Source organism: Poecilia reticulata, chromosome 9 (genome assembly GCF_904066995.2).
Source record: "Poecilia reticulata chromosome 9, P_reticulata-male-v2, whole genome shotgun sequence".
Lineage (NCBI taxonomy): Eukaryota > Metazoa > Chordata > Actinopteri > Cyprinodontiformes > Poeciliidae > Poecilia > Poecilia reticulata.
The window spans coordinates 28962039-28977033 of NC_088838.1; the positions used below are offsets into that span (position 1 = coordinate 28962039).

At 36.4% G+C, this 14995-nt stretch overlaps 1 protein-coding gene and 1 long non-coding RNA gene across 2 annotated transcripts; one reads left to right on the forward strand and one right to left on the reverse strand.

Annotated features, from left to right (window-relative positions):
• Nucleotides 1-32: 32 nt before the first annotated feature.
• On the forward strand, nt 33-5387 carry LOC103469883 (transmembrane protein 17A). The gene is made up of 4 exons (XM_008417899.3): nt 33-475; nt 1384-1490; nt 2352-2465; nt 2795-5387. Exons 1-4 carry the CDS (start codon nt 349-351, stop codon nt 3101-3103), a joined length of 657 nt encoding a protein of 218 aa, XP_008416121.1. The 5' UTR covers nt 33-348; the 3' UTR covers nt 3104-5387.
• Nucleotides 5388-5909: 522 nt separating this feature from the next.
• LOC103469882 (uncharacterized) lies at nt 5910-10261 on the reverse strand. The gene is made up of 3 exons (XR_534422.2): nt 9423-10261; nt 8776-8865; nt 5910-7403 (listed from the first exon to the last, which is right to left on the reverse strand). It is a non-coding gene; the product is annotated as an uncharacterized LOC103469882 (long non-coding RNA).
• Between the last annotated feature and the right edge of the window lie 4734 nt (nt 10262-14995).

Genomic DNA, 14995 nt, shown 5'->3' on the forward strand with positions numbered 1-14995 from the left:
AACAAAACAGCGTAAATTGCCAGTGTTATCGCTGCTGTCCCTATGTGAACTCAGTGGAAGTCAAATACCAATTTATTCCCAAAGTATATAAACAGATTTACTCATGAAAAATACCCACTAACAGACAAAGTATAATGTCAATGTTTCAGACTAATCCTCAGCCCGCCTCCCTCTTGATAATCTGATTAGCAGTAGCATTGGACTGTCTGTCTCTGTGTAGCCATTACAGCTTCTACTGTGCACTTATAGTATTGAGGACAACAGGAATTAGCTGCAGACCCAGACACAGACGCCACAATTAAAGTGTTTGGATTGTTAGTTCTGCCATGACCAACGGTTTGAGCCGCCATGCCTGTGTTTTACTCGCCTGTACCGGAGAACCTGCAGATGGGCCTTGCTTACATGGGAGGCTCCGTGTTCACAAACAACAGGACAGCGGACAGTGACTTCAGCAGGGAGCAGGAGGATGCATCTGGTTCGTTCAACACTCAGCACCTGTGCTTTTTATGTCAGCCTGGCAAATGAATACCGTTTATAATTCATGTTCATAACATTACAAACACCACTCTAAAACTACCAAGTTTAGGAGTTTCTATTGGATAAAATGCAGGATGACTAGAGTAGTTCATATCTTGGCTGTGCACAAAAAAAATCCAAGAGCAGCTCGGTGCAATTCGACATAGGTAGCAGTTCTGTTGATGAAATCTAAACAAGTTCAGGTATTTTTGTCCAATATTTAAACTGTAGAATAATCAAATGTTCTTTAAAATAAGTTTTGGTCTGATATAACATGTTACTGAAGAGATTTATTATATTCGGGATATCATTATATCTAGCTAAAGAATGACTTTCAGACTATTAAAAGTCAACAGATATACTGTTTCTTTATTTGAATCACCATATGCATATGAGCATGCAGCAGCCACTTGTGTTGTTTCATCTCATGAACTTAAGTTTCATGAGATGATTTATTTATGCACTCATAAATAGCATAACCAATAAAGTTACCAGGATAATCTATATGAATGTACAGTTTAATGTTTTTGTGAGAGATTAAAGTAGATATAATAGAACTCATTGTGACAAATGCCATGTGTAGCAAAAACACATTCTTGTATTTTCTTGTATTTTCACATCCTTCTAACTGTATTTTCAGTTAACTAAATTCACTCAAAACAAAACATATAAAAATTCACCTTTACATGTTTTGAAATTTCTTGTAGTCACATGAGATTTGGATATTTTTATGTTGCAAAACTTACACATTACTCCTCTTTGAGTTAGGATTGCAAACAGATTATTCCACATGCAGTTCCCTACAAACCTCATTTATTTTAATGTTGCTGTAAAAATATCTAAAATTCTCTGAATTTTTTTTTCCAGTGGTCAACGAGTTGGTTTCTCACCTTCCCCTTCAAATGCTCTTGTACTTCAACCTGTTTTACTTTCCTTGTTGGTGGTTTTCTGCTGTGTTCATGTTGGAAGTGAAAGTAAGTATTTGGAAAATCACTATAGAGCTTCAATATTTATCAAAACAAATTTTAGACAGAAAGAACTGCATTAAATGGAAAAAAGTAAAGAAATTATTTTTAATTTATGAATGTATAAATAGAATTACACTCTAAGTTGTAGACCTTTTAGGTGACATAATCAAAACCCCTAAAAACTGTGAACCTCCAGTCACATAAAGTCAGTCAAACGTATCTTACAAGTGACACAACGTGTTTTGCACAGGTTACAAATAAATAGAAAGATACAAAGACTTATGAGTATTTGCCAAACTAAGTAAATAATAGACAAAAAAATAGAAAATGTAAAATCATAAACTTCCAAATATGAAAAATGTCATATTATTCTGATTTCAAATAAAAGGCTTAAATTGTGGCACCACCTAGTGGTTTCCCCTAAAAAAGTATTTTCATATGGTGACTCTGGTCCTCACTTTTACTCAATACAATTGTCCTTAAACCACAATAAACTTTATTAACCTTTTAAATTTCAGTCTCAGTTTCTAGAGTCTTCATAATACTATTTGTTTATTTGGTAGTTGATGAATGAATGAAAAAGCCACATATTTTCCCAGAGCAGTGCAAACCGCTCTACCAAGGAAATACTAAAGTATGTAGTTAAAAATGTAGTTAAAAATACTTGCTATTTGTAAATGCTTTGCTCTTGAGTTTTGTATGTAATATAATAAGAAGCCAAAGTTTAAGACTATGGTCCAGGGAAAATAATACTTATTTTGTATACATATTAAACAAAAAAGGGGACCACTCAGAAGATACAGAGACACATTTTAATGTGCTCTTGTAAACTAAAATATTCTCATAACAGTTCTTCTCTGTTTACAGTATTACCATCTTCCTGGATACTACCAGGCTCTGCTCATAACTGGGTTGGTTCTTGTCACAGTGATTGAAGTGATCAGACTCTACCTGGGCTACATTGGCAACCTTAAAGAAAAGGTAACTCAGAAACACATCAATTCTGAACCACAAGAAAAGTTCTTATGTGACAGCATGTCTCAGCATGTATTGTTCCCTGCAAAACCGTTCATTCCCCTTTAAAAAAAGAAATATTTTTAATCCAAATCTTAGTCTCTAAATTTGAGTTGAAGACTTTCTACATGTTTTTGTGTTCTCTACATGGCTTGTAAGAAATTGCAAACTGGACTTCTGAAGATATTGATTCATCAATGGCTTTTCTCAGGGATGTAACGGAGGCTCTTCATATCTCACTGCTCAGTCTTTCACTCTCATACTCCAGACTCTGTTTCTTTCCTCCCTGTCATCAGGTGCCAGCCCTGGCAGCCTTCTGGCTCCTGTCTTTCACGTTCCAGCTGCCCGTGCTGCTGTTCTTCATCACAGATGAAGGCGTTATCATCCTGCCTCTGGAGAGAGCCGTCCACTCCATCTATCTTATTTTCCTGCTCGCCCAAATCCTGGCTTCCTTCTTGGCGCTGAGGACGATGACCCGAAAGCTCACCCTTCTCTTCCACCTGCGGCAGTTTGGCAAGGTGGAGAGCTTGCGGCATGCAGAGATGAGCCCCATCTGTGGGCTTCCCTATAACCGCAGTGTGCTTCCAGTTTCACCCACCCATTAAAGACGGGCAACAGTCTAGTTTTCATGACTCTGGTTTTAGTAAAACATCCTCTGAGTTGGTTTTTTTTTTTTTTACAATGGTAGCGTACTTGCCCACGAAATGAGTTTGATAAATGACAATTTCAGACCTAGCAACTGACTTGTTTTTATTGTATCCCACAGATTGTTAGGATTATTATGAATGGGTTGTTCTGCAGTATTTTTAAGCCACTGTTGTATACAATATGATCCATAAGATGTAAAATAACAGGTGGGCTTAAATAGATGGAAAACATAGTTTCAGCACCAGTGAAAATGACAAAGGCTGATACGATGTCAAACTGTCAAAACCTGACTTGGCTTTTAAGGTGAAATGGGAAACATGATCAAACAACAAGGCTTTCATCAGACAAAGTTTTTTTTTTTCTTTAATCTTGATGAATGACACAGGATGAAAATTTGCCAGAATCTGATTTTTTTTGCCAAGGCAGATCTACTTTTTGTCTTGCTCCTTAGACAAGAGTTCAAAGCCACCTGCTCTGGCTTTTCTAAACAGAAGTGCTTTTTCTACAGTTGTGCCATATTTATTGGCAGATCTTTCATTGTAGTAATGTTTGAGTAACAGGAGCATATTTTATTTGAACTGAAGTTGATCATAGCATCTTGAAAATTGTATTCAGTTCAGTGTATCCTGTTTCCCCCTGTGGTCTTCAGATTTTTTTTACTAATTTGAAATCTACTGAAATTAAATGTTAATTTTTCAAAACATGACAAATTAACCTGATTTGTTTTGTAACTGAGTAAAGTTCAAGTTCAAACTTAGCAATGAAAAATGTTTTTTTTCTTTTCTTTTTTTTTTCTAAATTAAAACATGTATTTATGTTTGACACTTTTCACACATATTCAACAGAACTGCAATAAATGTGACCTTGACTGTTTTAGAAATTCATTTTTTGTCCTAGAGTGGGGAAATTTTGGTTACACCTACATCTTAACCTTAAATTTTGATACACGAGATGCATGCATAAAATTCATTGTAGCTGGTGTGGGAAATGATGGAAGCTGTGTTAAATATTTACGACCACAGAGTGGCAGTCAGAGATCAAAAGAGGATGGTGACGTCTCTGACAGTGCTGCAAAGTCCAGTGAGGACGGATTATCATGCAGCACAGGTTCGGATCAGGAAAGCCTCTGGCAGAGCAAGAAAGGTTAGCCCTGTCTACAGCTGAACATAATGTATTATTAGATGATTAATAACTCCAGGTTGAGCATACACGGAAATCAATTGAATATCTTGTCATCACGGCCAATTTTATCCTCTCATTTGAAGATAGAAGGTTGCATGTGTTTCGCTGGTTTTACAATAAGCTGATCCAGCAGCAACTGGTGCCTCAGTATTTTAATTCAGGGCAGAAATAAAGTAGAGAGTGGTGCACTAATATTCAACATGTCGGTTATTTGAGATGCACAGTTTTTGTGAAATAACATGCTTTTTTCTGTGCTACTTCACATTCAGGGAACAACAAGCTGCAGTGGTTGTTGGACCGTTCGCAGGTTGAAATTGAGAGGAAAAAGAGTGAAAACAAAGCTGAAACCGTATACTTTATTCATAAGTGCTTTACTCTAAATGGTTTAGTCACATAAAGAAATGAGCTGGAAAATCTTGTTTTCTTTATGTTCCAATTTTATAAGTAGTGAAATCTGAAAAGGTTCAAACATGTTTATTTCCCGTTTAAGAAGAAACCAATTTAAATACCCAAAAGCTATATCCTGGTGTCAGTATCTAATTTGAATTTCATTTGTGTGACCTTTAGAAAGTAAGAGACCAATTCTGGTAATGGGCCATCTAGCTGAACTGTGTGCAGGGAGATAAAGAAATCAAGCAACTATGTGAATAATGGGAACATAATATAACTGACTATGTTTATTTTTGTTGTTGTTGTTGTTGATTATGATGATTTTGTAATGCACAGGTTAATTTTGTGCTTCAGTGATGCAATTGATACAGTGGTACAGTGATGCAATTCTGGTTACTTTCAAAAATACAGAAATATTTAATGTTTGTATTAATTTCTATAGAGTCATAGACATGCAATGTCAGCTTAAAATGTCCATAAATGTTGTTCAAACAGGGAAGTTTTAAAACTCTTTAAGGAACAACACATCTCATAGAAAGGTCTTCCCTGTCTCTCTTTCCAGAAAATGTGGAATTATTTTTGTTTTATAAATCATTTTTGCATGTCAGGAAATGTTTTCATATTTTTTGCCATATGTAGTTGTCATTAAAACAAATACATATGATTTTCTTTATGCCCCAAAAACAGAATGTTTGCTTGTAGTACATTCAACTTCATGAAAACAAAGTTTTAAACATGGATGTCATATGTCATATATATATGTGTGTGTGTGTGTGTGTGGGTGCGTGCGTGTGTGTGTGTGTGTGTGTGTGTGTGTGTGTCCTTGCAAAGTTGTAGGCAACCTAGTGCCTATGTCTAGTGATCATTGGTGGAGAGGACAGGGTGACAAACAACTATGCACACAAATGCACATCCACACACAGATTCATTTTGGAGTTAGCAATTGACCCAACAACCATGTTTTCAAAGCTAGAATACCTGGAGAACGCCCACATATACTGAGAACATAAGACATCAGGGTGGGATTCAATCCCAGAACCCTTTTGCTGCAAGGCAACAAGTACCAACTGCATTTTCTCTGGTTGTTTTTCATCGTTTTATTTTACTCATTCAAATACAGTGAAATCTGTTCATTCTTTTGTCAATTTTGCCGTCGTCTGTTCTGAGCTCACAGATGCGTCCACAGTTGACATCATTCTATTATAAAGTGCATTTAAAATGAGATGTTAAGGTTGTTATTTATATGTGGTGGTTTTGGTGCATTTCAGTTGAAAATAAAAAGGCACATTTAAATGTGCTGCAGTCAGGCTAGGAAGAAAGAAGCTTCCCGTGCTAATCACAAGCACCCTTATTTGAATACATAAGGAAACCTCTGATCCCTTCAGCAATTAGATTTGAGTGGAATGAATTTGTTGGAAGCTGAATTTGATTTTATTTTCAAAAATATTTTTTTCTTTCCAGCTTCTTTGGCACAGGTGTGGAGCTGCAGCATTCTTACAAACTTGAAGTTAATTTAGAAATAAACCAGTGACAGGTTTAACCCGAAGCAATTTGAAATGCTTTCTTGAGAAGGCAGGAGACATTAGTGATTTAATAATCAACCCCAGAGCGAGAGGAAAGAGTCTGATTAAATGATAGAGAAGGTAGAAGGGGGAGCAAAACTGGCAGCAGCTCAGAGAAATTTCGTCAGAAATATGTCAGCAGGCCAGGGGGAAGGATACAGCTGGGCAACAGCTGCAGGTCTAGTAATGAGATGAGGTCAAACAGGACTCACAAAGTATTTCAGGTGAGATTTTTTTTATGCATTCAGAAAAACAAAGTTGATTGGAAATCATTTTGAATTTTATTTTTTGAACAGAGCCAGTTATAAATAAAAAAAAGAAACAATTTTACAGTCTAATGTTGGATTTGTAATTGTGTGATGGGTAAAGATAAGGGATTTTTATTTAACCAAATTATTAGTGGGCATAGTTTTAGGTTGTCCACTGGTAAGAGAAAGAAGGATGAAGGACCTAAAAGATTTTAAGAAACAAAGGTTGCTGATCTGGCAAAATTTCCCAGCTGACATGGCACAAAATGCAACCAGGGGTAAAAACTGGGAAGACAGATTCAAAGAGTATTGATAGAAATACAAGTTAACTAATAGGTATAATAGGGGCATGAGGGAGGATGCCCCTATTAAAATCAATTAAAATCAAACCAACTGAAACAGATTGACAGATTATGGAGTTACATTACAAAACAATGTGGAAAATCAGTAATGAAAACAAAACAAAAAGTAATGTCAGTATATCACATCGACCAAACAACTTGACAAAGCTGACAAAGCATTACACTTTATTTTAAATGTAGCATATGATTTATATTAATTTATCAATTCAGTGCAATGCATCTACACTTAGGACTGTGAGACGGAAAGCTAAGCTATGTGAAGCACTAAAGTCTTTCCCAACCAAATGAAGTGTTTAACACAAATTGTGTACTGACGAGGTCAAAAAGGCTGAGCTTTACAGGGAACATGTATTAACTTCTTTAGCCTGGAAGTGGAGGAAAGCTTAGAGAAACATTCACTTCCATTATCCACAGGGATTTAAAGAGTTGGGGAGGAAATGAGGAAAAAAGAAATCTGAGGAAACTTGGTGGAGATGTGACAGTGGTTGGTCCGGGGAATGGATGGAAACCCCTCTGGTGAGAAAAGAAAAATGAGAGTACCGGATCTGGAGCCAGACTTTTTAAGGTAAAAATACTTAGAAAGCAGAGAGACCAGGGGCAAATCTGGATGTAACTGGGAAAAATGAAACTTGTTCACTTCGTAATTGACTTATTTAAAGAATTCAGGATTTTAATCTAGTCCTGAGTTGAAGCCAATACTATACGAAGACAAAATAAGAGATTATGGAAAGAAATTGGATATTCCTATTGTGATTTTTATTCAGAAAGCGATGTGCTCTGGGTTCTCCTTCGTCCTGCTTTCATCCCACACCACAGAGAGGACTTTGTGTTCACCCATTCAGCCTCCTCTACATCCAAAATCATTACTTTTTGAAGCAGAAGAGGATTATCCATCTTCTGATGGAAGAGGAAAAAGAAAAGAAACCAGAGACACTCCAGTCACATCTTTAGCATCAGCTCACTTCATCCCTAATCAAATTGCTTCTCTTTGAAGAATGACGAATCTCCTTCATGGATAGATACAACTCACAAACTTCTAAATGTTTTTAAAAAATATGCATTGTTGGTGCTTTTTGAGCATCTGCAAGTTTTTGCCGAGGCTTTGTTAACACTTTTTGTCTGTTTCCCAACACACGAGCCCAGCTCAAAATCAGCTGGGCTTTACTGAGCCTCTCATCAGGTTAATTATGTCTGGATACAGCTCTGAGGTAATCACAAAATGTGACCGTAGAGGCTGCGCTAAGCACCGGTGAGAAGCAATATCCGAGACATCACAGGGACATCCTCATGGCTTGTTTCAGTAATCCTTCATGGTGGCTCGCCGCAGCTGCCAAGGCTCCTGTCTTCTTAATCCCAGATGGTTACACAAGAAGGACTAACCCTATTGTCGCTTGCATCCATTCATAAAGTGTGACGGCAAGTTACAAACACACACCGTAATTGTTAAAGGATTAAAACACGGAAATGAAGTCATGGTTTTCATAGTTACAATGAAATAAATCCAGCTTCATATGAAAATAACGGAAGAATCCCTTCAAGGAGACTTAAACCTGATCGGCTGACTCATTCATTCATGAATATTAAGACAGATTTAAATTTAACATTCAGCTTTTATGATTAATAAAAATACGGAAAAAGATTAGAGCTGTATGTTATATCCTAAAGAGAGCTTCTGAGGGGAGAAAGAAGCACAGAGCAAACACAAATCAACACCTTAGACATCTGCAAGAGGAAAAACAAAACCGAGAAACCAGACAAACATGTTACAATAATATCTACACATCACTTGACCAAACTCTGCAGTCTTAGCAAATCTGTACACCCTGTTTCCATAAGCAGCGGAAATAAAATACCCTCTTGGATATTATTATTCAATCGTTCTTACTTCTTCTCCTTGGTATTGTTTTTTTATTACTTGATGCCATTTCTACTCCCTGGCTGCTCACACCGTTCAGCCCAGTGTAACCACACATACCTGTGAAAGACAGAATATTTGCCGAGTTACAAATTCAGATTAATATTGGGCCATGACATTCAAATCTCATTCTTGAGCCACTTGTGCTGCCTCTACCTTCACAGTGTAAGATCACACTGGGAATCAGGGAATATTGAAACTCAGAACTGATATCGACAGCAGGATGTTTTCAATTTGCATCTGATTATGTTGGTGAGGAGGGAATGGAAGGGCAATTCACTTCTGCTGGTAGTTTAAATGTGCATTAACGCTACAGTGCAGATGAATATTTCATCACTGCTGAATCTGCTATACTTAATAGAACAGAGGAATCTTCTGCCTAGAGGGGAAAAAAATCCAAATTATTTCATATTATAGAGTCCATTGATTTACCTGCTGTGGGTTTGTAGGGTGAGAGTTACATGATTTTTATAGAACTGATTATGATCCTTTGGTGTTTTGGTTTTCATTTGTGCTTATTTATCTTTGAAATATCAGACCATATCCTGTTCATTTGTCTGTGTTCATTATAGTAGAAAGATGTTGTCATAGTGTTTTTTTCCAGGTTGAGTTCTTACTTATTTCTTGTATTCTGCTCTCTGTGTGTCTTGATTTATCCTCTTAAATTGGTGTCAGTGAATCCCACTCTTAGTTTCGTTTGCCTAGTTTAGTTTTCCCTTTATGCTCTTTTGCTCAGTCTTCCTGTTTTACTTACATTCCCAGCTGCTCCACATTCTACTGATTAGCTCACCTGTTTCCAATGTCATTTTCCTCCCTTTCCTCTGAATTTAAGCTCGCTGGCTGTCTTAGTTCATTGCTGCTTCTTCTCATTACTCCTCCATGATCCATGTCCAGCTTTTCCTCTGAGATTCCCTGTAAGTCTCCTTGTTATGTATTATTAAACTTTGCTCCTGACATGTTCTGACTCTGCACTTGGGTCCTTTGCTAACTCGCAAATATGCCAAAAGCCCCTTTTCATGTATGAAGAATGCTTTGTTTTTTGTTGTTTTTTTCCTAAATTGAACTCAAATTCATGTACAGTGCCATGAAAAAAGTATTTACCCAGACAGATGCTCTCTCTCTTTTTTTGGGGTGAGTTTCAGATGATCAAACACATTTTTAATGAGAAGATGATCTCACTAAAGCTATCCCAACGAACCTGAATCTGTGTTTTTAAATAAAAAGTCTATGAGTCAGGAAAGGGTTTCAAAGCCGTGTGTAAACCCAGTGAGAGCCATTATCCAAAAAGAGCTTTTGCACTTTAAGCGTCGGCTCATGTTGGTGAGCATTGTGTGTTGTTTAGCCCCCTCACCTTCTACTCAGTTAAAGTCTAAAGAACAAAGCTCTATAGTTGCAATATTGTTTGATATTAAATATGGGGAAAACTCTTTAAAAGGTAAAATATATGCCTCACAATCCAGGTAGTTTTTTGTGACATGTCAAATGTATTCAGTTTTTACATTTGTTATGTTAAACTTGTATGTATTTGTAGTTAGTTAGCAAACAAAGACAATGAAAAAGTGTATTTTAAATGTTTTCTAAGTGATTTTTTTTTCAGTCACTTTGAAGCATATTTTCTTGAGTCTTGAGTTAAAGATCCTGCTTCTTTTTGGTGTTACTTGACTTACTTTGCTACCAAGAGATATTTTGATAACATGACTCTGAACTTGAATATAAAGACCTTTATTTTTCCACAGTGTAACAGAGATCCACTAATAAGCTGGGATGAAGCATCCAGTATTTGATTGAGGCGTGACTTGTATTCCTTTGAGGTATGCTCTGACATAAAAAAAAAAAAAAAATCTTTGGTCTCTGAGACTTCAGAAGGATAAGAAGTTAAGGCTGATGGAATATAAGTATGTTTTGGACGTGAGATTGTGTGTGTGTGTGTGTGTGTGTGTGTGTGTGTGTGTGTGTGTGTGTGTGTGTGTGTGTGTGTGTGTGTGTGTATATGCTTTATGGAGGTTTTTTCTGTGTATTCTGAACATGTCAGAACCTCAAAGGACCATCGAGTACCATGCTCCGATAATGTTCTAAACTTAAACAACAAAAATTGTTTTATTATATGACTTAAAATTTAGCATAAGGGAAGTATTATAAACATAATTAATAGTAAAGTTTCCAAGGCAGCTTTAAAAAGTTTCAAATGGATCTGTTTCTAGTTGCGGGTAAATATAGAATAAAGCTTGTTTTTCTTTTTTCCTTCTGCCATTTTATATATATATATATATATATATATATATATATATATATATATATATATATATATATAAAAACAAACAGGTGTGTACCTTTCCAAATCAAGTCCAGGTAACTGAATTCATCACAGGTAGACTCCATTTAAGTTATGAAAACATCTCATGATCAGTGGAAACAGCTCACTTTTAGGCTTCACTGATATAGACAATTTACAAAACACTGTAAATTGTCAGTGTTTTGTAAATTGTCAGTCTATAGCAAATTTCCACATTGCTATAATGCACTATTTGTGTCGACATTTATTTCTATGATGCAGTGACCTCATGTCGGTACAGGTCTTTTGAAAGTTAGGCTTAGGTTTCCTTTATTCTGCAAACTTTCCTTAAACTGCTTATCCTTGATTAGCAGTTTAAGGAAAGTTGGGACATTTTCTAATGTCTCAATGATGAGACATTAGAAAACACAGCCAGAGTGTGATAATATTAAATGTGCAGGTGTGTGTTTTATTTTCTCTCACTGACACATCAGCTCTACTCCTTGTAACCTTGTCAGTTTCATCCTACAAAACAGAAACCCATCAGCAGAGAAGCATCTCTGTCTCTGAGAAGCAGCAGCAGAGACAAAGGCAGCACTTTTCAAACCCTCTTTTTCTCTAATCCTTCCTTTGTCAGCTACCATTGTAGATGCTTTTTTCAATGAAATCTTCTAATTTGTTACATGTAACAAAAAGCACAGATCTGAAAAGTTGAAGAGAAAGGACTACAGGCCTATTTAAATCTTATAAAATAAAGTCCCAATCATTATCCTGTGTATTTAAGCCAAAGTCATTGGATCTATGGAGATAAGACGTCTAGCTTTGGCTTTTTTGCCTTTTCCTGGGTAAGAAAGGTAATTCCTCTGCAACAGGAAGTTAAGAAAAATTCTGATGAAACTGAGAATCGGCAAACTAGAGTCGTAAATACTTTGGATAATGTCATACAAATTTGTTTTGCATCATAGACAATAGCTCAAGGTTTGGAAGCAAACTGCAAATTTAAAGAAATCCTGTTGCAATACCCTGTTTTTAATTTGTGCTTCTTGTTGGGCTACTTGATCTGTACAGTGTTTGTATGCTTTGAAAGGTGAACTTGTAAATTAGTTGTCAGTACCCTCCTCCTTACAAATTAAGGTTTTTATATCAAAACACTTTTGTAAATTGTTTTGTAAATAACATGATTTGGTATCAGAGGCGGTCCCAGTCTGTCTGCAGGCAGATCTATTTACAGATTGTCTTTCTCGTATTATACTGCCCTGACATGTTGACAGTTTGAACAAATATATAAAAACATATTTTTGAAAAGCTACATGCTGCAGCTTTATTGTCTTCTGTTAGTCTTAGTGCGGTGCTCATAGTTTTATGTCTGATCACAATTCTTCCAATAATTTAGGTTACATTTTGTTGCAACAGTAAATCTACCAAACAAAACTAGGAAATCTAATCAAATTTTATAGATTTTTGTTCCATAGCCATATTAAATAAAGAACACCACTTCGCATATCTCTAGCTTTGAATCTGTAATCTCCACCCAATAAATGAACTTCATCCATGTGACCAGTCATGCTCCGTTCTGTTGCTTTAATCTAGGTGGAAATGCGTATGCATGCCCGTGCATGTGGAAAATTAATTAATTTTTGACTACTAATAATTTATTCATAAAACATGATTCATTATCCCCGCAGCCCAAAAAGCACTTGTTTGTGAACTCTGTGTTCTGCAGTTTGTGGCCGTATGCTTTCAGTCGCGGGTTCAGCAACAGCTGAGGCGGGAGACTGCTGCGCTTCTGAGAACTCTCCACATGAGCTTTGGGGAAAACGCGCTTTAACTGTGATACTTAGCCAGATGATCATGCTGCCTCCAAGCTGACAAACAGTTGTGAGAAACAACAGCAAAGACTGATGAATAAACTAATAACTCCTCTCCGACCTGGGAGTTTTTCCAAGGGAAACGAAGCAAATCAAAGAGATGAAAACGTTTGAGAGAACACAGATATGAAAATGTATGAGCAGAATAGGGCATAGCTGATATCTCATATGACCCCATTTTTCATCCCCCAGTTCATAAACTTTTTAAGCAGGCACATAGTGAGAAATATTTATTTATTTATTTATTTATTTATTTTGCAGTCTGAATTCGGATCACAGTGTCAAAGAAGAAAAGTTACAATTTGATATTCACAAGCTATTAACCTCTTTAAAACCTCTAGTTAATGTGCCCTTACCAATCTCATGCATATTCTTAATGCCCTGCTTAGTATTTTCTACACCACGGGCCACTGGTAGACTCCTGGGGAGACAGCGGATTCAATTCAATTAAAACTCCAAGTTCTCTGGCTTCTGATCCAATCTAGGTCTTGGCTCGAGTCCATAACCATGACAAGAATGATAATGCCACAGAAAACAACTGCAGACACAGGCAAAAACATGACACCGTGAACTCTGTCGGGTGAAAAGGCAAGGGACATTTGCGACAATGAGAAATAAAATTGTTATATTAAATCTATAACATAAAGTTGGATTTAAAATTTCAGCAAGAAAAAAAAAGGTTTCAAACTGCAAAGTGGGGTTCTTGGTGCGTAAGGCTTAGTTGTCATTAAGTCACTTTGCAAGTTTAGTGATATGCTTTAGCTCATTTTCCATTTGTAAGGCCAATTTGAGCCCAAACTGACTTCTTTCCTTACTGTCTTAAGATGTTGCTTTAATGTTTTCATTTATGTTCTTCTTTATTTAGGACGTTTTTGTAAAGTGCACTAGTCCCTGCTGAAGCACAACAGCTTTTTGTTGTAGCTCTTGAAATTCAAACTCCTGGAATGGATATGATTCACCTGCCACAATGTGTCAAACAACATCCCCCGAAATAAGTTTTATTCAAATGTTTTTTTAATTAAAGGTACATGCTTTGATTGTATGGGTTTTTTTTCATAATCGGTAAAAGTCAACACAACAGCCCTTAACTCTTTGAGGGCATAATTTCCACCCTGCTGCTCTGCTCCAGCATGGATGATGTCAAAATTAGCCAATAAATGTAGAACTAATGTTTACAACTTGAATGATGGAGAGAAACTGCCATAAGACAAGATTGCTGAAGATGAATATTGAAATATTCATTCTATGTAATGGGAGAGAAATAACAAGTAGACATGATAAAAAAATTAAAATACAGACAATTTCTTTAAAAGAATACAGTTGTAGTTGGTCTAAATTCTGAAATTTTAAAAACTTTACATACAAGCTTCATTTAGCTTGGTGATTTGAGTTTTGACAGTGATGGAATAGAGGTTAGTGCCAGTAGTTTAATACCCAACCAGATGGGAAATATGATTACAGTTTTCACTTCTGTTTCTGAATTATGGCATCAAGTAATGATCATTTCGAGTCCATAATGATAATGATCATTTCGAGTCTGTTACGGTGAAGAAAACTTGGCCATTAGCCTTCTGTCTCAGCTAGGAGGGTTTCAAATCTGCGCTTAAATAAACTTCAATGTTTTTAGTTCAGGTTAAGAGGGCAATGTGTCAATTATGGATGATTAGATTCAAAATTGCAGATTTTAGAAGAAGCAGAGCTGGATACAAATGTCTCGATGCCTTTTTATCCAGCCTGGAAAGCTGAACAGCTTTCAAAAAGACCCAAACAGTTTGCAGACATGATATGTTATACACACAGCTTACGTATCATATTGTCTTAAAGTGTTTACCATCAAACGCTGCTGAGAAAACACACGCAAGTAGGAAAATGTATTCACTGTACTTACATTTTTAGAGACCTAACAGGATTAAATGGTACATTTCCTGCTGCTTTTCTGCAGTACAAATCTTCTGAACTTTTGGCACTGCATGGTTATTATCCATCTGTTAGTCCCTGCAGGGCCATCTGACCAAAGCTGAGGGCCACAGGCCACAGAGGGCCATGTCCT

Coding starts and splice junctions, on each gene's coding strand:
- LOC103469883 (XM_008417899.3), top strand. CDS start 349: ATGCCTGTGTTTTACTCGCCTGTACCGGAGAACCTGCAGATGGGCCTT. Junction 476..1,383: donor GGAGCAGGAGGATGCATCTG/GTTCGTTCAACA, acceptor TTTTTTTTCCAG/TGGTCAACGAGTTGGTTTCT. Junction 1,491..2,351: donor TGTTCATGTTGGAAGTGAAA/GTAAGTATTTGG, acceptor CTCTGTTTACAG/TATTACCATCTTCCTGGATA.